Source organism: Aspergillus foveolatus (genome assembly GCF_047715535.1).
Source record: "Aspergillus foveolatus strain CBS 279.81 unplaced genomic scaffold BDW70scaffold_3, whole genome shotgun sequence".
Taxonomy (NCBI): domain Eukaryota; kingdom Fungi; phylum Ascomycota; class Eurotiomycetes; order Eurotiales; family Aspergillaceae; genus Aspergillus; species Aspergillus foveolatus.
In genome coordinates this window covers 380730-403667 of record NW_027396067.1, presented here as the reverse complement: position 1 = coordinate 403667, position 22938 = coordinate 380730, and the positions used below count along the sequence as shown (strand labels likewise).

Below are 22938 nucleotides of genomic sequence, written 5' to 3'. Positions count from 1 at the left end.
ACCATCACACACATGGATTAAATCCCAATTCATCCACAGATAGCCTAGGCCAATTAATCGATCAACAAAATCCAAGCTCTCCACTGTCTCCCACAAACTCTTTCATTTTCGAGTTTACATTCATAATCTTCTTCGAGATACCCTGCCAGACTATCCTGGCTACTCTATCCTTGAGCACACTGTGAAGAACAGCCGCCGTAGCCCCTCACAAAGGCAACGCAAACCAAGATGCCAGGCAACATTTCCTCCCGCAGCGCCCTAGCCGCAAAATCACGCCCATTCAGCTCCATCAAAAAACACATCAAACCTCGAAACAACCGTTCCAGTCGTGCAGCAACAGAGAAACCAATGCAGATCTACGCCGAAAGCGATGGTGATGGCTACTCAACAGCCTCTGAGGAAGAAATCATCTCACAACTCGACGAAGCCGCCCTCGCCAAACTCCCTCTCCATCTTCAAAATAACATGCGCGAACTTCAAGCTGAGCGAGTTCAACGGTTAACGGCGGAACAGCATTTGGCTCAGAGCCGCCCTCGACCCCATTCCCGACACCTGGATCGAGTAATGGAGGAACCGGAGCCGAATCAAGAATCAGGGCCGGGAAATGAACAGGGAATGGATATGAAAGAGTGTAATGCATACTACGCAGAGAAGTGGTTCAAGAAGATGCTTGCGAAGGTCGCCGCTGCAAGGGAGTTGGAGGTTGAGCGGGTTTCGGAGGGATCTGATGAGGATGATGATAGTTCCCGGCGTCGCGGTAGTATGACTTGGTGTCATATACGGCAAGAATGGGTTCCTGCTACTTACGGGCAAAGACAGATAGAGAGCGAACCTGTCGATGGCAAAGGGGACAAGAGTAAGGACAAGGTTGGCGGTGGTCGTGCTTCTAGGCTGTGTGGCATTCCGACACGGGAGGAGACTCCTCTGTCTGAAGCGGACACGGTGATTACTGAACGCTACTTACTTACGAGCCTTCATGATTGCAGAGTATCATCCCAGGAAGGGTATATGTCGTGGAGGTGCGCTGGGCCTTACTATGTGTATGAGGCTCGAGCTAGTCAGGATCATTACCACCAGCCGGAGCAGTCGAGCGAGAGTCTGTCATCGCTCATGTTGGCCGCGCGCGATCGTGTACGCATGAAGTCTCGGCGGGTTAAAGATGTCTTCAAGAAATGACCATGTCAAAAGTCGTTGTTTGAATCAGTTCTTGTTAAATTGGTCCTGATCAGTATTAGGGTTCGTAATTTGGAATCAAATGCGTTGGATGTGCTTACACCCTGGACATCTGAGCATCTGACGAATCAAGAGTGTCATGCTGAGATTGATAGCTGCCTAGCTGTTGAAGGGTGCGCGCAGTGGTTGAAGGCTGTTGAACCCCAAATCCCTAAGACCGAGTTTATTCCTGAGGCATAAAAGGACAGGGGAATTGAAACTAGTCCGAAAAAAGGATAGCGGTGGTGAGCTTCCAGTCCGCAATCCCACTTCGAGCAGCGCTGGAAATTTGAGGTGAAGGCGGGCACAGCAACTCCAGATCTCACACCTCGCAACGCGGCTGTTTGACGTTCTTTCCTTTCGACTTTGAATTTCTGTCTGTCGCTGCGGGTATTTCAGTCGCTTTTCCGCTTCTCCCGCTGATACCCCAGAAACACCGCCAAAATGCAGGCACCGGTGGTGGTGATGAGTACGCTATCCGACGAAGTCGGCCCCCTTTTCTATGCAGTGCTGACAGGGTGTAGACACCAACTCTGGTGAGAGACAGGTTGGTCGCAAAGCTCAGTTGTCGAATATCACTGCCGCAAAGACGTACGTGAAATCTCCAGCCCACCCCGCTCCGTCCTAACGTATATTCAGAGTTGCGGACATTATCCGGTCATGTCTGGGCCCCAAGGCCATGCTGAAGATGCTTCTGGATCCTATGGGAGGAATTGTCCTTACCAACGACGGTCACGCTATTCTTCGAGAAATCGAGGTGTCTCACCCCGCCGCTAAGAGCATGATCGAACTGAGTCGTACACAAGACGAGGAAGTCGGAGATGGAACGACCACCGTTATTATTCTCGGTAATTCATTGTGCCTTTCTTGACTTTACATACAAAGGATTCTGACTCTTTAGCTGGTGAAATGCTTGCCCAGGCGCTCCCTCAGCTCGAACGCAACATCCACCCCGTCGTCATTATCTCGGCCTTTAAACGTGCTCTCGCCGACGCACTTGCAATCATTGAGGAAGTTTCGCTCCCTGTAGACATTGATGACGACAAGGCGATGTACACTCTTATTAAGTCATCTATCGGCACAAAGTTCGTTTCCAGGTGGTCGGATCTGATGTGCGACTTGGCACTGAAGGCGGTCCGCACTGTGTCTTTTGATGCCGGTGGTGGAAAGAGGGAGGTCGACATTAAGCGATACGCGCGTATTGAGAAGATTCCCGGTGGTCAGATTGAGGACAGTGAGGTTATTGATGGTGTGATGGTCAACAAGGATATTACTCACCCCAAGATGCGGAGAAGAATTGAAAACCCCAGGGTTATCCTGCTGGACTGCCCATTGGAGTACAAGAAGGGTGAATCACAGACCAATATTGAGATTACGAAGGAAGATGACTGGAACCGTATCCTACAGATTGAAGAGGAGCAGGTCAAACACATGTGTGACGCTATTCTGGCTCTGAAGCCCGATGTTGTCATTACCGAGAAGGGCGTCTCTGGTATATTCTCCCATTTCCTAGGGTCGGATTGTTTCTCTAACCTCTTCAGATCTTGCACAACACTTCTTGATGAAGGCCAACGTCACAGCAATTCGCCGAGTGAGGAAAACGGACAACAACCGTATTGCCAGAGCAACGGGTGCAACGATTGTCAACCGTGTGGATGATATCCAGGAATCCGATGTCGGAACCGGGTGCGGTCTCTTCGAGATTGAGAAGATCGGTGACGAATACTTCACTTTCCTCAGGAAATGCCAGAACCCCAAAGCTTGCACCATCCTTCTCCGCGGTCCTTCCAAGGACATCATCAACGAGATCGAGCGTAATCTCCAGGACGCCATGTCCGTCGCACGGAATGTTATCTTCCACCCCCGTCTGTGCCCTGGCGGTGGTGCTATTGAGATGGCCGTCTCCGTCAAGCTAGGCCAGCTAGCCAAGTCTATTGAAGGTGTCCAACAGTGGCCGTACAAGGCCGTCGCGGATGCGATGGAAATCATTCCCCGAACACTGGCACAGAACGCTGGTGCAAGCCCTATTCGTGTACTCACACGCATGAGGGCTAAGCACGTCGAGGGCCACACCACATGGGGTCTGGACGGCGACACAGGCGCTCTAGTCGATATGAAGGAGTATGGCGTTTGGGAGCCAGAAGCCGTCAAGCTTCAGAGCATCAAGACAGCTGTCGAGGTGAGTATCCTTTCTTTTATTGGCTCATGGTCATCAGCTAACTTGAACAGTCCGCATGCCTGCTGCTCCGCGTTGATGATATCTGCAGTGGTAAGACCGCCCAGCAGGCGGCTGCGCCCACCGGCGGCGATGATTAGACGTTAGGACCATGGAATAAAAAAATGCGTAATTAATGCCATGATCTTTGATATGTATGAACATCCTAGAATAAATTTCAATGGGTATCTTGTTCATATTGTACATCCTCCTCAACTGTTACTCATCATCATGGATGATAACTCCAGGCGTCTCAACAGCCGCTTCCGTCTGGTCCTCTTCACCGGTCTTATTCGTCTTTACGCCCTTCTCCGTAACATCCATCTCATCCGACCCCTTCCCGCCCTCAGCAGCACCCCCCGCATCAGCCCCAGCCACAGCAGCACTAGCATCCTTCTTGGCTCCCTTTGCCTTCGCCTTGTTCCTCTTCTCCCTTCTCCGCCGATTCTTCTCCGTCTTCTCTTGATCTTTCCTCCTCACCTCTTCCTGCTTCCGCTGCCACTCAGCCCCTTCTTTCTCCCGATCAACTTCCTCCTGCATAAGCCGTAGCCGTTCATACTCGCGCCGCCGACTCGCCTTGTAAACATGGAATTCTCCGGACCCTGCACCGGCGGACGACCCCTGCACGTTCGCAACGATTTCCGGCGGCGCTGGGAGGGATGAGGCTGTTTTTTGGGTCGAAGCCGTCGGGAGCTTTATTTCTTTTGACGGGTCTCGGAAGAGCGAATTTATTACGCTTGCCTGTTCGCTATGGGGGGATACGGCGCGCCGCTTTGTTGGGCGGTGGCTCCGGGGGTCGGCGGACGTGGGGATTGAGGAGGGACCTGGTTCGGACATATTGACTGCGGTCCTGGTTGTGAGGGTGGTGTTGCCCGCGCGTCTTAAAATGGGAAGGGTTAGGGGACGGTCAGAGGTCTGGTAGGCGAGGTTTGGTGATTCTGGACGTTGCGCCGGGTCGTGTGGGACTCGACTTTGACGCGGCTGACGCAGTTAGGTTCGAAGTAAATGACAGGATTCTGGCGTCGTCGGAGAAAATAAAAGAGCCCAGAGCAGATTAGGTAGCGTACCGTCGGTAGCTGTGCTGTGGGAGAAGTTTGATGACGACGAAAAATGTTGGGTCCTGGATGGTTCTGGGCTCTGGGCGATCGCCAGTGGTTAAGCTCATGGGCGACTGCTCCGCCAACCGCTCGAGTGCCTAGCCAGCCTCAGCCTCTGATACATCGATCAGGCTCTCTTCTCGCGGCGGTCAAACCCAAAAATGATGGCGACTCGATGATCGAGATCGAGGTTGGTAACTTGGTTGATTCTCAGTCGAGGACAAAAGCGACCTCTATGCATGTGACAGCCAGCTGGGCTGGGCAAGTCTCTTGTCCTCCTGGGTTATCTCCATATTCCCCCGCTCGCTCTCGCAATGTCAGGCCTCTCCTCTTTGGCTGTCGTCAACTATATTAATAGCTCTTTGATCGGGCCAGACTCGAATTACCCCTATTCCCATAGTGCATAAAGCTATCTGGCAATCATACCATACCTCTGGCATCAGTAGTCAATCAAGAGGCCGGCTTATTCTTCTTATCCGTCTGAGCCTCTAAAAGCCAGTCTCCAACATCTTATCTATCTTTATTTGGCAGCGGAGAAAGGTCTATGGACTCAGTAAATGGCTCATCTGCCGCAGCCTCTGAGGCTGGACCACAAGCCAAGGTAAGTAGCTCTCGGTCAGGTTGCTCATGTACAGTTGTGGAATGGAACTGGAGGGGCTCGGGTCTACCTGATGGGCTCATGCCAACGCTCGCTCACTAGTTCATCGCTGGTGATATATGTCGACTCAAATCCAACCCTCCTATGATAGGGCGGGTCTGCGTAAGTAGAGTGGATATGTTCTCACGTTCTGGACTGATGCTGCGAGTAGAGAAGCCCTCATGATGTACGTTGCCTGGTTTTCATGTCCAACCCATCAACAATACCATGTATTGACATTATCGAAGCTTGAAGAGCCGGAACTGCTGGGCGAGCTTTTGACCGACACATATGACGGTGTGCCAGAAGAGGACGTTGATTCTTTTATTGCTACATCAACGGTAGGTCAAAGATATTCTCCGATCTGGCAGATTCTAATATATCATAAGCCCCCGGAAGGTTACGTTTTCGTGATCTTTATTCAGCCCTCGCATGGTAGCTCTCTTATTCACGAAAATGACCTCGAACTTGTTGATCGTGTCTACGAGCTTGGTGAGACGGTGAAACGCGATTTCTGTGAAAATGACACAATGAGTGGCACGATTATTGGTGCGTCCAGGAGATGTACTCTTGAGCCAATCATCTATCAGCCACGCGACCCTATTACAGGAGACTATCTTCCAGTGAGGTTCACCGAGAAACCCTACAAGGGATACGAGGCATCTTCTGCATCTGAGGAAGCAGGCCCTTTCTTGCTCTACGATGTTCCACAATCGGAACTAAGGGGACAGGAACAGTTCTCAGAAGGTGATTATATCATATACCGCCAGAAGTTGGGACTTGTCCAGGAAGTTGAACACGATGTCATTCTCCTCCTCCCAGACTCGAGAGTTGTGTCACCTCTTGACCCATACGCCCTAGAGCTTCCCATCTCGGACCCTGCTTCCGCCATATTGTCAGAAGACCTGAAGAGCCGCGATGTAGGGAACGGAAAGTATGTGTGGACTACAGGAACTGATTCAAATTACCCTGGCCAATCGGTCTTCACTGAAAGATCGAATCTCAGCAGAGCCGATCGTCCGCTCGGAATCCAGACATCAGTAGTTCAGGGCTATGTGCTGGCGACGCCTGCAGAAAGGATCCACGTACACTGGCTGTGTTCCAACGTGTTTGCTGATGGACATTCAAACGATGTTTCTACTGAGGAGGTGCTGAGAGCATCCACCTTGCAGCAAGATGCGATAAGATGCAATTTCATGCGATCTCCAAACCAGGACTCTTTGGCAGGGAGTTGTGATTCGGTGTTCGATGTCGGGTCCTACGTCCGGTTTTATAACCCAGCACATGCCCAAGTGAAGTATCCTGGATTTTGTCAGGTTCCATCCCATCAGAGTTTTGGGTATGACATGAATATTTTTCGAATTGTCTCGGCCGAAACGGAGATCACCGTACAGTGGCAGAACGGGAGCTGCACTACCGAAACTGCCACTTCTCTTCTACCAAGTGACGCAGGCGGAGACGAGCTATATCCTGGAGATATGGTTGCCTTGAGAGACAGCGTCAGTGTTATTAACTTTCATACTGCAGACAGACGAACTGTGTCACGTCTCGCTCGTGGCCGCTTCAACGAGACACTGCGTATCCAACAACTTGGTATCGTTCAGACAGTTGACAGCCGAGAACGGATAGCGTCCGTCCGCTGGTATCAGGATACGGATATTGAGTTAATCAATGGTGGCAATTCGCTTAACCCTAGCTGTTCTTTAGGTAGATTGGGGGATACAATCACGGACGTGTCTGTCTATGAACTTACCACATTTCCCGCTCTGAGCAAGAATTTGGGAGATCTTGTCGTTGTTTCCCCGGCGTCTATTAGTCAATCGGTTATGTTTTCAACACCGCATGATATACCTAAGGAGAATGAGCCGCGTCGCATACACTCCATTGCTGCTGATGCGTTTCTCGACCCGTCATCATATCTCCAGTCAATAAAGTCCGCACTCATCTCCTCTGAGTGGTTTAGGAATACGACTACTGTACGCGCACCTTCTCTGCGTCGGCGGTACAGCATTCAAAATAATGATGCGGCACCTCCCAACGATTTTTTCGGCATGATCGTCGCGAAGGATACTAGCGGCAATATCACAGTTCGATTCCCAGGCGCCAGCGGCTGTCGTGATATTCAGGTTCCTTTTGAGAAAATACTGGTAGTTATCACTTCCGCCGGGTCTGCCACTCCAAACGTGCAGGATGATTCCTCGCTCTATCTGAACGAAGGTACTCTCGCTGGTGCCACCGCCAATGAGTGTATTGTGAAAGATGATAACCACGGCTTGCCTAACTGTAATGAACTTATCACTTCACAAGAGGGCGAGCTCAAGATTGGGACAATAGAGCCTGGGTTGGTAATGACAGTGTCGGAGATTTGTTTGGAGAGTCCAATGCCTGACGACGGAGAGATTGCTGTTGATGGCACGCCTAACCCAGCACCTACGAAATCCGGCTTGCCAGCCATTCTTAGCTTTCCCGTGCCGACGCTGTCTCCTCCGGGCTTCACCGTGCTAGAAGACCTACCTCCCGTTGACCATCACTTCATAAGCCAGAATCACGCTGGCTCGTCCACGGAACGGATGAAGCGAATTCGCAAAGAGTTTGCGATCCTCGAATCTTCGTTACCGTTCGGCATCTTCGTCCGATCATGGGAATCTAGGATAGATCTTTTACGAATATTGTTTATCGGTGCCGAAAACACCCCATATGAGCATGCGCCATATGTGGTTGACATGCACTTCCCTTCAGACTTCCCTCATTCACCCCCCTCAGCATTCTTTCATTCTTGGGGGCCTGGACAAGGCTCTATCAACCCGAACTTGTCCGAAGACGGCAAGATCTGTCTCAGCCTTCTCGGGACATGGCCGACCCGGGACCTTGACGAGAGATGGTCACCAGCAAAGTCCACTGTATTGCAGTTGCTAGTCTCTATAATGGGGTTGATTCTTGTGCAGGATCCATTTTACAGTGAGTTTCCGCCATTTCTTCATCTATCTACTCATACTTAGACTCTTTCAGACGAGGCGGGCTATGAAAGTCTCGCCGCCAAAGGCAGCAGGACGATTGAATCGTCCCAGTACAAAGAGAAGGTGTTCCTCTTGACCCGCCGATTCATTATACATGCTCTTGAACATCCCATCCGTGGCCTCGAGGATGTCCTAGCCTGGAATTATCTCCCTGGACCACCCTCTCCACGTCCACAACTGTTACAGAAAGCCATCCAAGAAGCACGAGTAATGATTGAGCATCATAACGGCGTTTCGGAATCTCACCAGGACTCTCAGGCGTCTGCTTTCTGCTCTCGTCTCAGCCTAGGCGCTACTGTGCTGTTACAGAAACTCGTCAGTGCTTTGGAAAGGTTGGAAACGGATCTCAAAGCACGGGTGGTCTCATAGGTAAGTGCTTCGCAAGGGTCCGACCGGTTTGTACTTTAAACTCATGTGATTAGCAATAGTCTCCGGACACAAATATCTTCTCGATTGCATTTCCTTCCCATAAATAGTCGATCTTATTATCGCAACAGGATGTATGACAAGCCTCCTTATGATTAAAACGCTGGTACTACCAGGGTGATACGCTTTCTAGCTTCGCTCTTCTAGCCTATGGAGCTCCTTGGCTGCAGAAAGCGCAGAACGGATGTGGCATTGTTTTCAGCCACGAAGATTTATACATATGAAGTCTTATAAAGACACCCAGGAGCAGCTTGCACCGCTCGCTGTACCTTTGCAAAGTCAAATTCCTGATAAGCAAAGACTATCTGCAGGGGCTTAATAGGTCTTAGAGCTTGGAGCCTGCTCTACCGGGCAGGGAGGGCTGCTCTCGAAAGGCTGAAGTAGAAAACACGCTTCTAAGGGACCTAGAGGAGCTGCTCTGTATAAATGTCAAGTATGAGTCTGGACAGAATTTTAGAGCGATCATGGTTCTGATTTGGAGAAAATGCCCTGGCATTTTGGCTAATCGTAGAGCACAGGTGCACTTTTATGTCTCAACATCCTGAAATATTTATTTTTACACGATATTTCAATCAATCCATATTCCCCTAATCTTGATCCAGAGAGAGGCAAAGAAGAAATTAGACTGAACAACCAAAGGTGGTTGCAAGCAGGCAACGACAAGGGGGGCCTCGCGTCCCTGCGGACATGGTCGGCGTCCCGTCCTTTTCCAGCCGCCGCCCTTTGACTCTCTTCATTCATTCCAACCGTCTCCCAAAACTTTTCTTTCATTCTTTGCGTGAATTCTAATCGTTCATTGTATCAACTTTTGAGTTATTTTCCCGATATTCTTATTTTTTTTTTTCTTCGTTCCTTTTCTTCTCTGTTTGAAGAGCATAATCCAGAAAGCTACGTAGAGTGTGACGTCGTGTCAACATGCCATCATATCGGTTAGGTAAATCTAAGAATCTAACCACCACTTCAAGGAAACGGGACTCTAATGAAAAAATAGAACAAGCGTCTACCGGCCGCGCAGGCTGCCAAAACAAGGAATGCAAAGAGCAGAAGATCAAGATTGCCAAAGGCGAGCTGCGATTAGGCAGCTGGGTCGACACGGAGAGATTCCAATCTTGGTTTTGGAGACACTGGTAAGTTGCACAGCGTTCTATCGTCGATACCACCATTTTCACTTTAATGGCATGGTCTGATAGAGTTTTGACTGACAAGCGCCTTAGGGGTTGTGTCACCCCCAAGGTCATCGCCAATATCAACGAACTTGTTGGCGAAGGTGACGACAGAGACCTCGAGACGCTTGATGGATATGAGGATCTCCCGGCTGAGCTTCAGGAGAAGGTTGCAAGGGCTTTGGTTCAGGGCCATGTCGACGATGAGGATTGGAGGGGTGTATGTTTTTCTTGGCCTGTATCCGTAATGTGTGCAAGAAGAGCACATGGCTGACATCGTGCAGGATCCTGAGATGAATGTGCGCGGCAGCAGCGGCTTCCGGGTGAGGCCCTCAGCTAAGGCCAAGAAAGCAAAGGATGCAGATGAAGTACGTAGAACCCCATCGCCATGAGGGAACTCGCAAAGTAGCTGACACGCTTACAGGAAGAGAAAGATGACGCCGCTGAAGAGAAGAAGACTCCGGCAAAGAAAACAAAGAAAGCAAAGAAAGCCGAACATGCAGACGATGTACATATGCTTTCCCCGGAGATGAGAGAACTACATGGCACTGACCAGCTCGTTTACAGGAAGAGAATGACGACGCAACCAAAGAGAAGAAGTCCCTCAGCTCCAAGACTAAGAAGCGCACCCGCCTGCAAGTTGACGAAGACAACCACGACGCAGAGGTCGCTTCGCCCAAGAGGCCCAAGAGGACCCCAACGGGGATTCCAAAGCAAGTTCCTGCCATTTCGTCCGAATCCGATGACAGCGCAGATGAGTCCCCTGAGCCGAAGCGCAGGCCTGCGAAGCGTGGTCGTCAAGCCAAAGAAGCAAAGCCTGCTCCCAAGCGTGGAAAGAAGAAGGCTGTCGAAGACAGCGAAGTTGAGCCTGCTGCTGAGAAGCCCAAGCGTGGACGCAAGAAGGCTGCCGCCTAATATGCACTCTGCCGTGACAGCTTTTGGGTTGTACGGTGTAAAGAATTGGTAGGCGATAAGCATGGAGGTGCTGTTGGTATTTTTACTACTGTTTTCTATGGCTGATTAATACCTGCCATTTCTCGATTGAGCGAGCGAGCTCGCAATCTGTATCGATTCTCATTGCTGGAGTTATCTGACTGGTTGGTCCTCTTGTAGTGCATGTATTCTTATCCTTCGGGGTGTGTTTTGCCGTCTTTCAGTTCCATGAGGTGTTTGTTCTGACTCACCATTTCGTTGATGTTAATAAGAGGCTGTCCAATACACTCCTGCTACATCAAGTACTCCGTATTGGTCTATCTCCGCTTCCCAGAGGTCCAAACCAGTAAGCCCCAGTAAGTTCCGCCAATCCTTCAGCACGGCCGCCTGATCTAGCCCTCATTGGGCGGTTCTCTATGCATAATAGGGCATTTAATCTTCAAGCTTCCAATCACTCCAACTACTGTCACACATGACTGCCTATCAGCGTCACATGATAGCGCGTCTGCCTATATCTCGTCGTTCCCGGCTTCGTACTATCTCCTCTTCTTTCCTCACGCTTCACAGAGTCGACAATCCACGCCGCGAGCATCTACTTTTATTTCTTCACGAAAAAAAGTAGATGCGCGTCTGCGCAAGCCGTCCTTCCAGGACTCTGCTCCATCTCGAGCGTCACTAGTCGGTTTTCAATGAAGGCCTTCAGCTACGAGACGGATTTTGTCTTGGAAAGGCTCCCAGGACTCTTTTCATGCAACGTGCGTGATTCGGCTACGTCATTTGTTTTCGACTACGCCGTCCGCTCTTTTCCCCTTGTCTGGTTCCTTCTGTCGCTCCTTTGCCTCTACACCTGGCTGTCTCTCGTCTCGTTCCTGGCTAAGTGGATGGATAGCACCGACAACGCCATGGTTGTCAAGCGCTCTTTTTTTTCAAGGGACAAGGTTGCTAAGGCTTCCAAGGCCTCTAGGAGGTCGTTTGATGGACATGCGAGGGTGAAGATGCAGGAGACGTTGGAAAATTCGATGGACGAGTGAGTCAGTGCATGGTAGGAGAAATCAGTGCTAACAGCTCGTGGCAGTCCGCTTCATAGTCCCATAGTAACGTTGGTCGTGAGTCGAGATCAGCGTCTTTTCGTAGCTCATGAAGACATTCTGTCTCGATCTCCGTACTTTGACTCGGTGCTTAGGGATCAGTTCCCGGCCGGAAGCGTGAACAAGGCGTTGATTTTGCCCGACGAGTATGTATAAATGCCCATGTCCGTGTTAATAAATGGCATATTTAACGCAATGCAGAGAGCCAGAAGTTATGTCTTGCGTTCTCGAGTTCCTGTATAAAGGTGACTATACTCCGCGCCTACAACCCAAAAAGGGCCGGAAGACATGGGAACTCGAGAGCTTCCAGGACGCCAACCACCCAGGCGGCAGCGGCCTGAGCCAGTCGACGATCTTTCACTCTGGAGTGGGAGACCTCGTTCTCCGGGATACTGCAGTGTACTGCGCGGCCGAGAAGTATGGCCTCGAAGGGCTCAAGGACCTTGCTCTGCGCAAGCAGGGCTTGCAAACTGGTATCCCAATCGAGATCCTACTCCGGTCTGCGCGGTATGCATACGACAATACACCGGACTCAGAGTCCCGTCTGCGGGCCCATTACCTGGCCATGATCATTCGTACCCGCGACATCTTCAAGCGCAGCGGGACCATGCAACTCGAGATGGAAATGGGACATAAGTTCTTCTTTGATCTGTTCGTTGCCATGTGTAATCATATGGATGATCTTGGCGAGATGAGGTACTCATTCCGTTCACACTCATATTCAACGCTAACGTTCATGCTCTCATAGCTGGAAGTGATCTCGCCCGGAATCCACATGGTGCACAACATTTAGAAACAGAAAACCCCCCCAAAAAAGGAGAAAAAATTAATCTCTATACCGAGTTCAAAGCACATCGTTTACTCCAGACTGCCAGAACAACATGCAACTGTCTATTTAACTGAAATTTGCGCTTCTCCCAAGCTGGCTGCCGGCATTGACGCCATGAAAATTGCCTAATTACTTGTTTGCGTCGACTGCACCACGCCTCTTAATATCTGTTCGCTGCTCTGGTCTGTGTTTTGCGAGTTAAAGAGACTGCCAACCACCTGCCATTGTTATTTCTGCACCGTTGTGCCACCTCCACTCTTTGAGTCGCTCATGGTACTTGACCACTGCCTGGTCTGAAGAGGCCGCCGGGAGACGAATATAATATATGACCAGATAATGCTTATGTGCTTCTAAGACTCGAGCTTGGTAAATCGTAGGCCTGGGATTTGTCTGGGGTATACCTGTGTAAAATCTAGGTTCCGGTAAACGATAACCTACAGAGCCTACGCGTGCTGTAGAAGGTAGGTACATGTAATCCGCAGAGTAGCGGTACACAACCAGCCAGGCAGCATAGTGGTAGAGCATTGGTCTCATATTCCTACTATCTTGAGACACCAAACAGTAATGCTGGATGGGTTCTCGGCGAGAAATAACTTGAGGGCTTGCGGCAGGTAAACTCTTCGTTCTCCCTCGTTCGGTGGATTCAGCACCGATGCCCGCAACATAGTGAGATACATTTGAATGAAGAGTTAGACATCGAGATCCTCATCACTGTTAGCATTACCCAGTTAGGAAGAAGATTAGGCTGCGGGCTGTGCTCGTGATGTAAGTTTGCAGCACACTCTCTCAGCCTCACACATCCTCGCATCGTCATCGTCCACTACGCCCAAATGTCCACCGTCACCATGGAGCCAAAGCGCCGTAAATTCCACCACGAGTCTGATACTCTCTCCTTATACAGCAGCGAGTCTGAGACCGTTTGCCTCTCGGAGACTGAGTCGGAAACAGTGTCTGAGACCAGCTGCCGCACAGTCGCCCATTTCGCTCCCAGAACACCGTCAGGATTCCTCTCTCTTCCGGCAGAGATCCGTTTCCTCATCTACCAGTACGCCTTTTCATCGTCGTCGGAATCGTCTGAGCTTGTTCAAGTCACAGTCGAACGAGGCCCCTCAACTCCCCGTCGCGCAGCCTATAAACCGTCCCCGCACCAAAAGCTGAATTTGAAGTACACCCGGCGCCCTGCCCTGCACCTTCCCGTCGCCCTCCTGGTAACAAACCATCAGATATACCACGAAGCGATCCCAGTCCTTTTCTCCGGTGTGACCTTTGGATTTGCGTCTAATCCAACTTCTCTGACCTTCCTCCTTGATCGCTTTTCCAACACTGCCCGCAATAGTATACGGTATTTGCGGCTCTACCCCGCACCGCTATATGTGCAAAATGGCCCTCTGGGCGATCAACTGTCATGGGCTGTGTTGTGCGCCCAGGTCGCTCGTCTACCGTCGTTGAGGCGGGTCAACGTTGTGTACAATCGTGTCGAGGATCTACGGTTGAATCCGGTCAGGTCGCAGCGCGCGCTGTATGGGAAGTGGCTTGCCATGATACAGGCTGAAAAGGAGCCGGAATTTGAGAGGCAGACTACTGATGCTGAGATGGCTGGGTGTCGGAATCGGTTTTGCGAGATTATCGCTCCCACTTGTTAGGTTATATTATTCTACTCTGACCTATGAGCCTTCGCTTCCCGCCTTACCCTCCCCCAATACTCGTTTTTGAGCCGAAACACTGAGAAAGATTTCTCCAGCCACACATCAGGAACCTGTGGTAGCTCGTATGCATCGGTTCCAGCAGCTGGGGGACCGGCTAGGTCACGCAAGAAGTCCATATGTTCCCTCATCTCGGTTGTGACGTCGTGGAACTTATATGTATCTCCTTTGAGCTTCACCTGCTCCGCCTCCCAGCTTTCTTGGTCACCTTTACTAGGTAGCTCGCCTCCGTGTCCGGCGTAATATCGGGCCACCGCGACAGCTTCGTACTCCATCATCCGGAAAAGCAAAGGCGCCCTAACCAGGCCGAGGAAAGCCAAGGATGGATCGCCGATTTTGAAGACATGCTGATATGTTCCCGGTACTCTGTCGGCCTTTATAACAGGCTGGTGAGATAAGAATGGGAAAGAGAACCGGTATCCAGTCGCAAATATAAGCTTGTCAACATCGTCCAGCTTGGAGCCGTCAGAAAATGTGAGCTTGAGTTTTGTACGATCCTGGCCCTCGATTTGACTGATTGTCGGCCTCACTTCGACATTCGGCAAGTTCCACGTCTCCGTTATATACGGGCTATGCGAGCTTTGCGAGACATATAATGGACCGCGCACGAGCATGTATATATCCCCCACAGCATCGCTCGCCGAGAAGCTCCCTCCGACAACCACCACTCGCTTGCTGGCGTACTGCTCCCGCGACCGAAACGCATTCACATGCTCCAATGTCTCCGGATGAGTCTTTACGACCCGATCCAGTCCAGGAATCTTCGGGAGAAACGGCTCGCTATATTGTCCCGTAGCAACTATCACCGCATCAAACTCCTCCTGCCACCATAAGTCCCTTGTCGCCCCTTCCACGGCCTCCGGCCGCCTCAGCGTCAACCTCCATTTACCAGACCATGTTTTCTCCACTGATACAACCGTGGTCTCAAACGAGATAGACCCCTGAAGCCCCTCAACCAATTCAAGGAGATATCGCGCAACAGTATACCACGGCCTCGTCGCATTCCCGTCCCCATACCTCTCCACGGATTTAGAAGAATTCTCCTCCGGAAGTGGAGTGTGAGTGAACGCCATCAAATCTGCAGGCACATTCGTGTCTAGCCAGCCATACATCGCCGTCGGCATTGTGTCGTCTGGGGGACACGCCGGCGTTGTCCTCTGCGGAAATGTGGACGGTTTCTGTCCCTGCACCGGACTAGCCGTGCCTGGGTATGTCCCCGGAAACCGCTGGGGCGTCTCATCGTAATTCCAGGTTCCGCCGGGGCGATCTCTTCTCTCAAAAACTCGGATTTTGTCAAACACTTTCTCATCGTGCAACGCTCTTAGGGCTGAAATGCCTGCTGGGCCAGCGCCGATAATGGCTACGGTGGGGTAGCGGGGCATCTTCTCCCTCCTGCTCCTCTTCTCGGACTTCGAACTCGTTCAATGCAATCACCTGTTCTTTCCTTTTCTTTTGAAATCTCTCCAAATCAGAGCCTCTAGGGGAATATTCAATCTATCCATGGGGAAGAATTTGAAGGAGCCATAGCTGAATGCTGTGTGATGATGCTATTTCGGAGCAAAAGCACGAATCGGAGCTAAGGGCTTACCTATTCTATCACTGACTAGACGTTCCTGCAACTCATGATGGGCCCATCGGCCCATCCAACACTCGGTACCGCAGTTAATCTACCCGAAATCGTAAGGTACTTTGTAGGTATAGTGGATTTGCAGATGTCGAACACTCTTCTTGGATTGGTTCCTGGAAGCATAGTTATCGAACCATAACCTCACCTTATCCATGGGTCAATCGAACCATGACTTACCACAATCTGCCAGCTCCTCTATCGAAATGATAGTTCCACATGCTTCTCCTTTTTTGTGCCTTGGCATATCAAATTATCTTGACTGGCACATCAACCACGGTTCATGCAATCAAGATCCGTGATAGGGCGCCCCAACTTTAAGTACCTAATCCACCAATAAAATCACCCAAAGCCAACAAAAACTGGATTGAAGTGGCGGTGCAGTGGCTTAAACGTGGAGAGCGTAGATCTTTGCGCCACAGGTTACATCATCGTCCAGTGTCACGCCCAGTGTCTCTCAGCCAACTCAGATTGACAGAACGCTCTCCCGGGGAGTCCAGGCCACAAAACCTTGGTTAGAGATTTTTACACCTGATTATAGTCGAGAGTGATATTTAAGGCTTCTACACTTCAAGATTCATTAGAACAGAAAGGCCCAGAACTGCTCTGAAGACGCAGTTCGTAATGCAGCAATTCAACAACTTCTTCAAAAGCAAATCGGGGGCAAGTACCAATGCGACTACCAACGCCAACGCAAAGGCACCTCCAGCCTTAGCCTCGGTCTCAGAGACACAACAACCACGGCGACGCGGATCCCACGATCCGGTCCTGACACCGGAGGACGAAGCTTTTTTGCAGACTCTCACAGCCGAGTCTGCCCCAACTGGCCAAGAAGACGCAGTACCAGCACCAGTTGGAGATGGAGATAGAGATGAAGAGCCAGCACTGTCTGCTGGTGTTCAGACCCAAGGTCAGGATCAGATGCCGAAGTCGCCGATCGAGGAGTTTGGCAAAGAGCTGGGGGAGCAGGAACGGAGAAAGTCAGCAGCCGGTCTGGAACCGTCATTGTCTGGAGACAATAATGCGGAGAAAGTCATGGCTAGGACTGGAGAGTCATCAGGGGATAATGAGAAGGGAAAGGAGAACGCTAAATTGGAGAGATCGAAGAGTCCGGAGAAGAAGAGGCGGCCATGGAGTATGATCTGGAAGAAGAGCGAGAAGAAGGTACTTCTACCCTGGATAGCAGACAGCTCTTCAACTTATTTATCAGAAGAAAAATTCTAATGCTCTCTTCATTCCTAGGCATCCCAACCCCAACCCCAAATCCCAGAAACCGCACCCGCGGCCTCCAACGACTCGAGCGAAACCGAACAACAACGCGAGAATGCCGACATGACCGCCATCCTAGACAAACTCAACCTGGCTGCAGACAACAACCGCGTCTTCTCCATATCCGACGAAACACAAGAACTCCTCCGCAAATTCAAGCTCATCTTCAAGGACCTCATCAACGGCGTTCCAACCGCATACCACGATCTCGAGATGCTTCTAACAAACGGCAACAAGCAGTTACAAGACACATACTCGAACCTTCCCAGCTTCTTACAGAAACTAATCGAAAGACTCCCTGAGAAATGGACTGAGTCGATAGCCCCGGAGATGATCGCCGTCGCTGCGGAACGAGCAAGTCGTAGCGGTGTCAATGTAGATAATATTGGCAAGGCAGCGGCGGCGGCAAATAAAATGGGAATCTCAGTGCCGAGCCTGAAGGAGCTTGTGGGCAAGCCCGCCGCGATTGTGGGGATGTTGAGGTCTATCATGGCGTTCTTGAGAGCGAGGTTCCCGGCTGTTCTGGGAATGAATGTGCTTTGGTCGTTGGCCTTGTTTAGTAAGTTCCTTACCGTAACCTCGCACCGTGCTATTTGAGTCTTGGTTTAATTGGCTAATCGTGCATGGACAGTCCTCCTCTTCGTCCTCTGGTACTGCCACAAACGTGGCCGTGAAGCCCGTCTTGAGAACGAACGCCTCGTTACAGAGGAGGAAATCGAGAAGATGAACCAAGAGTCTGCTGAGGGTACGGTGGCAGAAACGGGAATGAGAACGGAAACGGCGCCTCCGATTCGCAGTACCGAGACTCTAACGACCACGGCCGCACAGGGTGCATCCACATCCGAGGTCCGTAGGGGCATCAAAGAGGCGCAGGAGGCGCAGGAGGCTAGAGAGAAGAAGACTAAGGCAAAGGCTCTTGCCGCTAAGGAGCAGGCACAGAATGGAGATAAACCCAGCGGAATTGAGAACGAGCCTATCAAGCCTACGAGATCAAAGTCGATATTATCCATCTTTGGCAGATCGGGCAGCCAGAGTTCTGCAGTTACTGAGAGAAAGATCGAGCCGTATCCAGGAACGTGAGGCTAAGAATGCGGACGAGGATGGGATGTGGCCATGGGACTGGGATGCATGATTTTTGATGTTTACGATGCTATAATACCTTTTTGCGTACACTTCAAATGCTATTATATACCATGCCAGCAGTATGACTTGAGATATCAGTGAGGTTGTGTCTTATCTTAGAACAATAGCCACCATCTATAAATCGTACATTTTTTCTAATTTACCTATGTTCGTGCTAAACTCACTTCTCCGACGCCGCGTTGCTTGAATTCCCTTAGGACCACCCAGTCCAAGGCAATGCCTATAGTTCAGAATTCCCACTACCCCTTCCGTACAAAGCCGTTCCTATCAGTCAAGTAAAAAGAACAGCCCCAGTGTTGCAGCTTTTCAGGACGAAGTAGAGGACCTAACGGGTCTAGAGCAAATGATTGGACGAAATGATTGGACGACTCCTAATGCCACCCGGACGGTTTGGCGCAGTCAATGGATGGGTTACTATGGGACATCCTGGGTTCGCATATTTGGGACAGCTTGTGAAACAGAGTTCTTGAAGCCATGGTCGAGCGACTAGGCAGCATACATCCCCATAACACGCGATATGAGAAAGATCGTCTGCCGCCTAGATTTCAGGAACCATGGTGTATAACGCATTATGTGCGACTCTGAGTTATATACAGGGTATTATCAAGTACGAAATATTGCCATTAGTATTCTTTTGAGCAGTAAATCTATCGCCGGGGTACTATAGCGAGCTTTTCACTGGATGCTTGCGTCACCAAGCTAGGCAAACAGCAACCTGGATAAATGGGAACTTGGACATTCGAACTTCCTGTAGTTGCATCCAACACTTTCTCGGCATATTTGTGGGTAATGTGATTACCCGTGTGCTTCGAAGTGAGTCAATATGTGGTAAATTGCCTGCTATTATTTGGTGGAAGTAAAGGTAAGGAGGAAGCTTCTATATCATCGAGCAGGCGGGGAACAGAGGTTAAAAAAAATAAAAATAAAAATAAATAAATAAATGATCCGGGCCTTGTCCGATGAGGTGAAGGGCAGGTGATTGGGGGCAGAGAGGTTTGGACTCGAGCAGTTACAAAAGATGGGAGTTTCAAGTGAACTGTGAATGTGCATTTCAAGGTTCTTATACAGCATGTCCTAGAAGGGCCCTGGTTGCTTCGTGCTTTCCATGAGCTGAGGCGGACTGTGGGTAGTATGGTGGAAGAGAAGTCGAATCCAGTTCAGGTACGTTTCCATTTTATCTATCTTTCTGCGGTCTTGATATTATACATGTGCAAGTATGTTTGAATTAACTGGAATAAGCTGGAAGCTAAGTGCCCAAGCTGTCAGAGAACAATCATCCAGCCGACGTATGTGGCGGTGTATGTGTAGCATATTAGGCATGGACAGGGAAATAAACACAGATATCAGCGGCCAAAGAAACACATAAAAAGCCTGAACTGGATATAAGAAAGAAAGGAGAAAGACACTAGCTAACTTGGTAAAAGGTCAAAGAGCAAATACTGGCAGGGCTAGCGCCATAGCCCACGGCCAAGCCATCGAGCCTGAAGCACGGTGGAGAGGCGACGCCGCACCCGTAAACACTGGTGCTGTCGGCGAGGGCGTCACGGTCTGCGACGGCGTGTTTGTGGCCAGGGTTGTCGTTGTCCAGGGGTTGGCGAGGGTGGTTGAGCCAGCTCCCGAGCCGGAGCCGGAGCCAGAAGTCGGCGCCGCGGTAGGCTGGGGAACTAGCTCGATAGTAGATGTCTGCACCGGGTTGACGCCTGACCCAGCAGTCTCCGTGACCGTGGCAGTGGAGAATCCGACTTGCGGCACGGTGACGGTGTACGTGGAGTACGTAATTGTCGTGCATGGCGGGGCCGTGGGAATAGGAGACTGCGATACAGAGCCAGTCTGCTCAGGGCTCACGTCCGTGGGCGTCGCGACGGGAGGCGGGGTGAGCGTGATCGTCGTAGGAACATTGGTGATGATACCGGGGTTCTCGGGGACATAAGCGGCGCAGATACCAGCCATATAGGAGAGAGCGGCTTGAACCTCGTCTGCATCAGCACCCCATGCCTGGATACAAGAAATAACCTTGTCGGTGAACTCGGATGAGGGGCAGAAGCAGGTGATGTCGCTGTTGGACTTGCAGTCTGGGATGAGGTTGAGCCAGGTGTTGATACATTTAGGAACAACGTTGGGGCAAGAGGTCGTTGGGACGGGGGTAGAGGCGGTTTCTGTCTCCGAGGGGGTTGATGAAGTTTCCTCAGGAGAGACAGAGGTTGGCACGGCGATGGTGGAGGTAGAAGTCAGGGTCTGCGTAGAGATCGTGGTGTAAGTTGACGTGATTGTAGAATCACCGCTGGTGATCGTGGTTGTTGCAGGGCAGGTAGTGACAGTCGTGTATGTGATCTCGGTGACGGTTGACCCAGGAACTGGTGCCTCAGGGGTTGTCGTGGGGAGGACCGCGGTTGGCACGGAGGCGGTTGCCGACTCAGTAATCGTGGCGGTAGAGACAGTGGTGTAAGTGGAAGTGATTGTGGAGTCGCCACTAGTAATAGTGGTAGTGACAGGACAGGTAGTGACCGTGGTGTAGGTGATCTCGGTGACAGGAGTCTCAGGAACAGGAGTCTCCGAGGTCTCTGGGGCCTCTGGGGTAGTAGTAGGGTTGACGTCGGTTGGGACATCGGGGGTTTCCGATGGAACAGCAGGAGTCTCAGTAGGCACGGCAGGAGTCTCAGACGGAACAGCAGGGGTCTCAGACGGCGACGGAACACCGGTCAATGTGCAGCGATTGCAGATGGTGGTCGTTGCAGTGATGGTCGTCGTGCTCAGGGTGCTAGTAGTCACAGTAGTAAACGTGGACTCGTCGGAGGTGATCGTATCGGTAACTGGGCACCAAGTGACAGTCGTGTAGGTGATCTCCGTAGTTGTCATGTCCGGAGGAATGACAGACGACGAGCCAGGGCTGACGCTGGTGGGAATAACCGGGGTACTGGTCTCAGGGGCAGCAGGCGTCGACGTCTCAGCGGGGATTGAGACAGTGGTAGTGGTCTCCGAGGAGGAGGTCTCCGCAGGAGGGACGTCTTCAGTATCAGTTGGAGCGGACGGCGTCTCTGTGGGAGTCACCGGGCACCAGGTAGTGGACACGAATACAGTCGAAGTTGTCACCGAAGTGGAGTCCGCAGGGCAATTGGTCACGGTAGACGCACACTGCGTGATAGTAATCTCGCTGGTGGTGTAGACGGTCGAGATGGTGAATGGCACGGAGCTGCTGCCAGGGACGCTCGAATAGGACGTGGTAGGCGGGACGACAGGAGTGGACGAGGTGACAGGGCTGGAGCCAGTAGGAGTCGGGACACCGATCACAGGAGTGCTGCTAGACGTCGGGACCTCTGGAGTAGGCGTCGCCGACGGGGTCTCGGAGGGAGTCTCAGCAGGAGGGGTGTACGTCGGCTTGCCTGGACCACAGACGAACCCGATGCTTCCAATACCGAGATCGCAGTCGTCGTGCTCGCTGTCATCTGGCAGCTCGAATCCAACAGACGTAGCACCACCGCACTGGTCATTGGTGACTTCCGTGCCAGCGGAAGAGCACCGTGCGTGCTTCTTGCAGGTCGAACCGTCGGGCATGCCAAAGGAGATGACCACGTCCGCGTCGACGGAGGTGAAGAGGTGGAACTTGTCAATGGAGAAGCCAGCCTTGCCCTGACCGCACGAGATGGACGGACCGGAGGACTTTGTGATGCCCTTGCCGATCTTTCCGGTAATGCATTTGCTCTAAGAAGAAGGAATATTAACGGCCGCCGGCGCTTTCCGTCAGAGGGCAGGGTCTCTATACTCACATTGAAGGTCCGGGTACGCAGGCCACCGAAACCATTGCTGCAGCTAAAGCCGGAGAAGTCCAAGCCACCGAACGAACTGAAGTCGCCAATATCGAGGTCGTCCCAGGTGAAGCCAGACTGCTGCTGCTCGGTACACTCGTTGTCGGTGTTATCGGGAGCAGTATAGCACTCGTCACTACCCCACCACTGCCCGCCGCCCATCAGTACGGATTCATATCGTTAAAAGGAACCTTGGAGTAACTCACCAAGCCAGTGCCCCGGGCAGTGGCCAGAAGGGAAAGGACCGAGACCAAAGAGGTGGTCTTCATGGTGCGAAAAAGAGCGGATCTATTGAGGGGACCAAGATATCGAAACCAGCGATAACAGAAGCAACAGAAGCAAAGTGCAGAGTCGGGAAAGACTGAGAAGAAAGAAGGACGAGACTAACGAGTGTCTGTCTAACAGAATACAACAGAATATCAAGAGAGAAAAGAGAATGAAACGATGAAGAGGATGAGTAGAGCCGGAACACCCCCCAGCTGGGGGTAGGCGAAGGGTCTTTATAACGAGAGCCAGCCTGACACAGTGGCGCCAAACAACAAAGCAATCGAGTGTCTCCACAATCTACCAGCCGGTGGTAGGGTCACATTCGGTCGACCTGCAAGAAGCAGGAACTGCTACAAAGTAAGACAACATGAGAAGCGCCATTGTCGCAGGTTCAAGCCTCCTTGGAGTGTCAGGGAATGGTTCGTTGCAGAAAGCGGCCGGCGCGAAGCCACTACTGACCACCACCAATCACTGACCGCTTCCCCTTAGCCGCCGGCCCTGCAGAAGCGTCT

General features: G+C 51.3%; 10 protein-coding genes across 10 annotated transcripts; 7 read left to right on the top strand and 3 right to left on the bottom strand.

Annotated features, from left to right (window-relative positions):
- Positions 1 to 228: 228 nt before the first annotated feature.
- Positions 229 to 1176, top strand: BDW70DRAFT_155879 (uncharacterized protein; the record flags this gene model as incomplete). Its single annotated transcript, XM_073740112.1, has 1 exon — positions 229 to 1176. One exon carries the CDS (start codon positions 229 to 231, stop codon positions 1174 to 1176), a length of 948 nt encoding a protein of 315 aa, XP_073600202.1.
- A 344-nt stretch (positions 1177 to 1520) lies between these two features.
- BDW70DRAFT_127638 (chaperonin-containing T-complex subunit CCT3) lies at positions 1521 to 3718 on the top strand (the record flags this gene model as incomplete). Its single annotated transcript, XM_073735296.1, has 6 exons — positions 1521 to 1681; positions 1737 to 1803; positions 1852 to 2060; positions 2114 to 2704; positions 2754 to 3391; positions 3442 to 3718. Coding segments are annotated over exons 1-6 (1613 nt in total), but the record flags the coding sequence as incomplete, so codon positions are not given.
- On the bottom strand, positions 3647 to 4264 carry BDW70DRAFT_155877 (PRKRIP1 family protein; the record flags this gene model as incomplete). The annotated part of the gene is made up of 1 exon (XM_073740111.1): positions 3647 to 4264. The coding sequence occupies one exon, from the start codon at positions 4262 to 4264 to the stop codon at positions 3647 to 3649; it is 618 nt and encodes a 205-aa protein (XP_073600200.1).
- Positions 4265 to 5188: 924 nt separating this feature from the next.
- BDW70DRAFT_127634 (ubiquitin-conjugating enzyme E2) lies at positions 5189 to 9135 on the top strand. Its single transcript, XM_073735295.1, has 6 exons — positions 5189 to 5284; positions 5334 to 5348; positions 5410 to 5502; positions 5551 to 8119; positions 8171 to 8547; positions 8607 to 9135. Exons 1-5 carry the CDS (start codon positions 5267 to 5269, stop codon positions 8545 to 8547), a joined length of 3072 nt encoding a protein of 1023 aa, XP_073600199.1. The 5' UTR covers positions 5189 to 5266; the 3' UTR covers positions 8607 to 9135.
- Positions 9136 to 9335: 200 nt separating this feature from the next.
- BDW70DRAFT_127631 (uncharacterized protein) lies at positions 9336 to 11005 on the top strand. Its single transcript, XM_073735294.1, has 6 exons — positions 9336 to 9538; positions 9596 to 9731; positions 9819 to 9987; positions 10052 to 10135; positions 10192 to 10275; positions 10335 to 11005. Exons 1-6 carry the CDS (start codon positions 9520 to 9522, stop codon positions 10680 to 10682), a joined length of 840 nt encoding a protein of 279 aa, XP_073600198.1. The 5' UTR covers positions 9336 to 9519; the 3' UTR covers positions 10683 to 11005.
- A 129-nt stretch (positions 11006 to 11134) lies between these two features.
- On the top strand, positions 11135 to 12974 carry BDW70DRAFT_127629 (uncharacterized protein). The gene is made up of 4 exons (XM_073735293.1): positions 11135 to 11727; positions 11776 to 11934; positions 11990 to 12484; positions 12537 to 12974. Exons 1-4 carry the CDS (start codon positions 11390 to 11392, stop codon positions 12544 to 12546), a joined length of 1002 nt encoding a protein of 333 aa, XP_073600197.1. The 5' UTR covers positions 11135 to 11389; the 3' UTR covers positions 12547 to 12974.
- A 488-nt stretch (positions 12975 to 13462) lies between these two features.
- Positions 13463 to 14260, top strand: BDW70DRAFT_155873 (uncharacterized protein; the record flags this gene model as incomplete). The annotated part of the gene is made up of 1 exon (XM_073740110.1): positions 13463 to 14260. The coding sequence occupies one exon, from the start codon at positions 13463 to 13465 to the stop codon at positions 14258 to 14260; it is 798 nt and encodes a 265-aa protein (XP_073600196.1).
- Positions 14213 to 15945, bottom strand: BDW70DRAFT_127627 (uncharacterized protein). The gene has a single exon (XM_073735292.1). The coding sequence runs from the start codon at positions 15700 to 15702 to the stop codon at positions 14272 to 14274; it is 1431 nt and encodes a 476-aa protein (XP_073600195.1). The 5' UTR covers positions 15703 to 15945; the 3' UTR covers positions 14213 to 14271.
- A 219-nt stretch (positions 15946 to 16164) lies between these two features.
- On the top strand, positions 16165 to 18405 carry BDW70DRAFT_127625 (uncharacterized protein). Its single transcript, XM_073735291.1, has 3 exons — positions 16165 to 17108; positions 17187 to 17772; positions 17845 to 18405. The coding sequence occupies exons 1-3, from the start codon at positions 16569 to 16571 to the stop codon at positions 18291 to 18293; spliced, it is 1575 nt and encodes a 524-aa protein (XP_073600194.1). The 5' UTR covers positions 16165 to 16568; the 3' UTR covers positions 18294 to 18405.
- Positions 18406 to 19507: 1102 nt separating this feature from the next.
- Positions 19508 to 22823, bottom strand: BDW70DRAFT_63462 (extracellular serine-threonine rich protein). Its single transcript, XM_073744432.1, has 3 exons — positions 22366 to 22823; positions 22121 to 22306; positions 19508 to 22055 (listed from the first exon to the last, which is right to left on the bottom strand). The coding sequence occupies exons 1-3, from the start codon at positions 22426 to 22428 to the stop codon at positions 19782 to 19784; spliced, it is 2523 nt and encodes an 840-aa protein (XP_073600193.1). The 5' UTR covers positions 22429 to 22823; the 3' UTR covers positions 19508 to 19781.
- Positions 22824 to 22938: the final 115 nt, after the last annotated feature.

Bases quoted from the DNA above. Each gene is read 5' to 3' on its own strand.
- BDW70DRAFT_127631 (XM_073735294.1), top strand. The intron at 10,136-10,191 runs GTACGTAGAACC...ACACGCTTACAG, and splicing joins AAGCAAAGGATGCAGATGAA to GAAGAGAAAGATGACGCCGC. The intron at 10,276-10,334 runs GTACATATGCTT...GCTCGTTTACAG, and splicing joins AAGCCGAACATGCAGACGAT to GAAGAGAATGACGACGCAAC.
- BDW70DRAFT_127634 (XM_073735295.1), top strand. The intron at 5,503-5,550 runs GTAGGTCAAAGA...ATATATCATAAG, and splicing joins CTTTTATTGCTACATCAACG to CCCCCGGAAGGTTACGTTTT. The intron at 8,120-8,170 runs GTGAGTTTCCGC...AGACTCTTTCAG, and splicing joins TGTGCAGGATCCATTTTACA to ACGAGGCGGGCTATGAAAGT.
- BDW70DRAFT_127625 (XM_073735291.1), top strand. From the start codon at position 16,569: ATGCAGCAATTCAACAACTTCTTCAAAAGCAAATCGGGGGCAAGTACC. The intron at 17,109-17,186 runs GTACTTCTACCC...CTTCATTCCTAG, and splicing joins GGAAGAAGAGCGAGAAGAAG to GCATCCCAACCCCAACCCCA. The intron at 17,773-17,844 runs GTAAGTTCCTTA...GTGCATGGACAG, and splicing joins TTGGTCGTTGGCCTTGTTTA to TCCTCCTCTTCGTCCTCTGG.
- BDW70DRAFT_127629 (XM_073735293.1), top strand. From the start codon at position 11,390: ATGAAGGCCTTCAGCTACGAGACGGATTTTGTCTTGGAAAGGCTCCCA. The intron at 11,728-11,775 runs GTGAGTCAGTGC...AGCTCGTGGCAG, and splicing joins TTGGAAAATTCGATGGACGA to TCCGCTTCATAGTCCCATAG. The intron at 11,935-11,989 runs GTATGTATAAAT...AACGCAATGCAG, and splicing joins GCGTTGATTTTGCCCGACGA to AGAGCCAGAAGTTATGTCTT.
- BDW70DRAFT_127627 (XM_073735292.1), bottom strand. From the start codon at position 15,702: ATGCCCCGCTACCCCACCGTAGCCATTATCGGCGCTGGCCCAGCAGGC.
- BDW70DRAFT_63462 (XM_073744432.1), bottom strand. From the start codon at position 22,428: ATGAAGACCACCTCTTTGGTCTCGGTCCTTTCCCTTCTGGCCACTGCC. The intron at 22,307-22,365 runs GTGAGTTACTCC...GGCGGCGGGCAG, and splicing joins CTGCCCGGGGCACTGGCTTG to TGGTGGGGTAGTGACGAGTG. The intron at 22,056-22,120 runs GTGAGTATAGAG...CCTTCTTCTTAG, and splicing joins TGCGTACCCGGACCTTCAAT to AGCAAATGCATTACCGGAAA.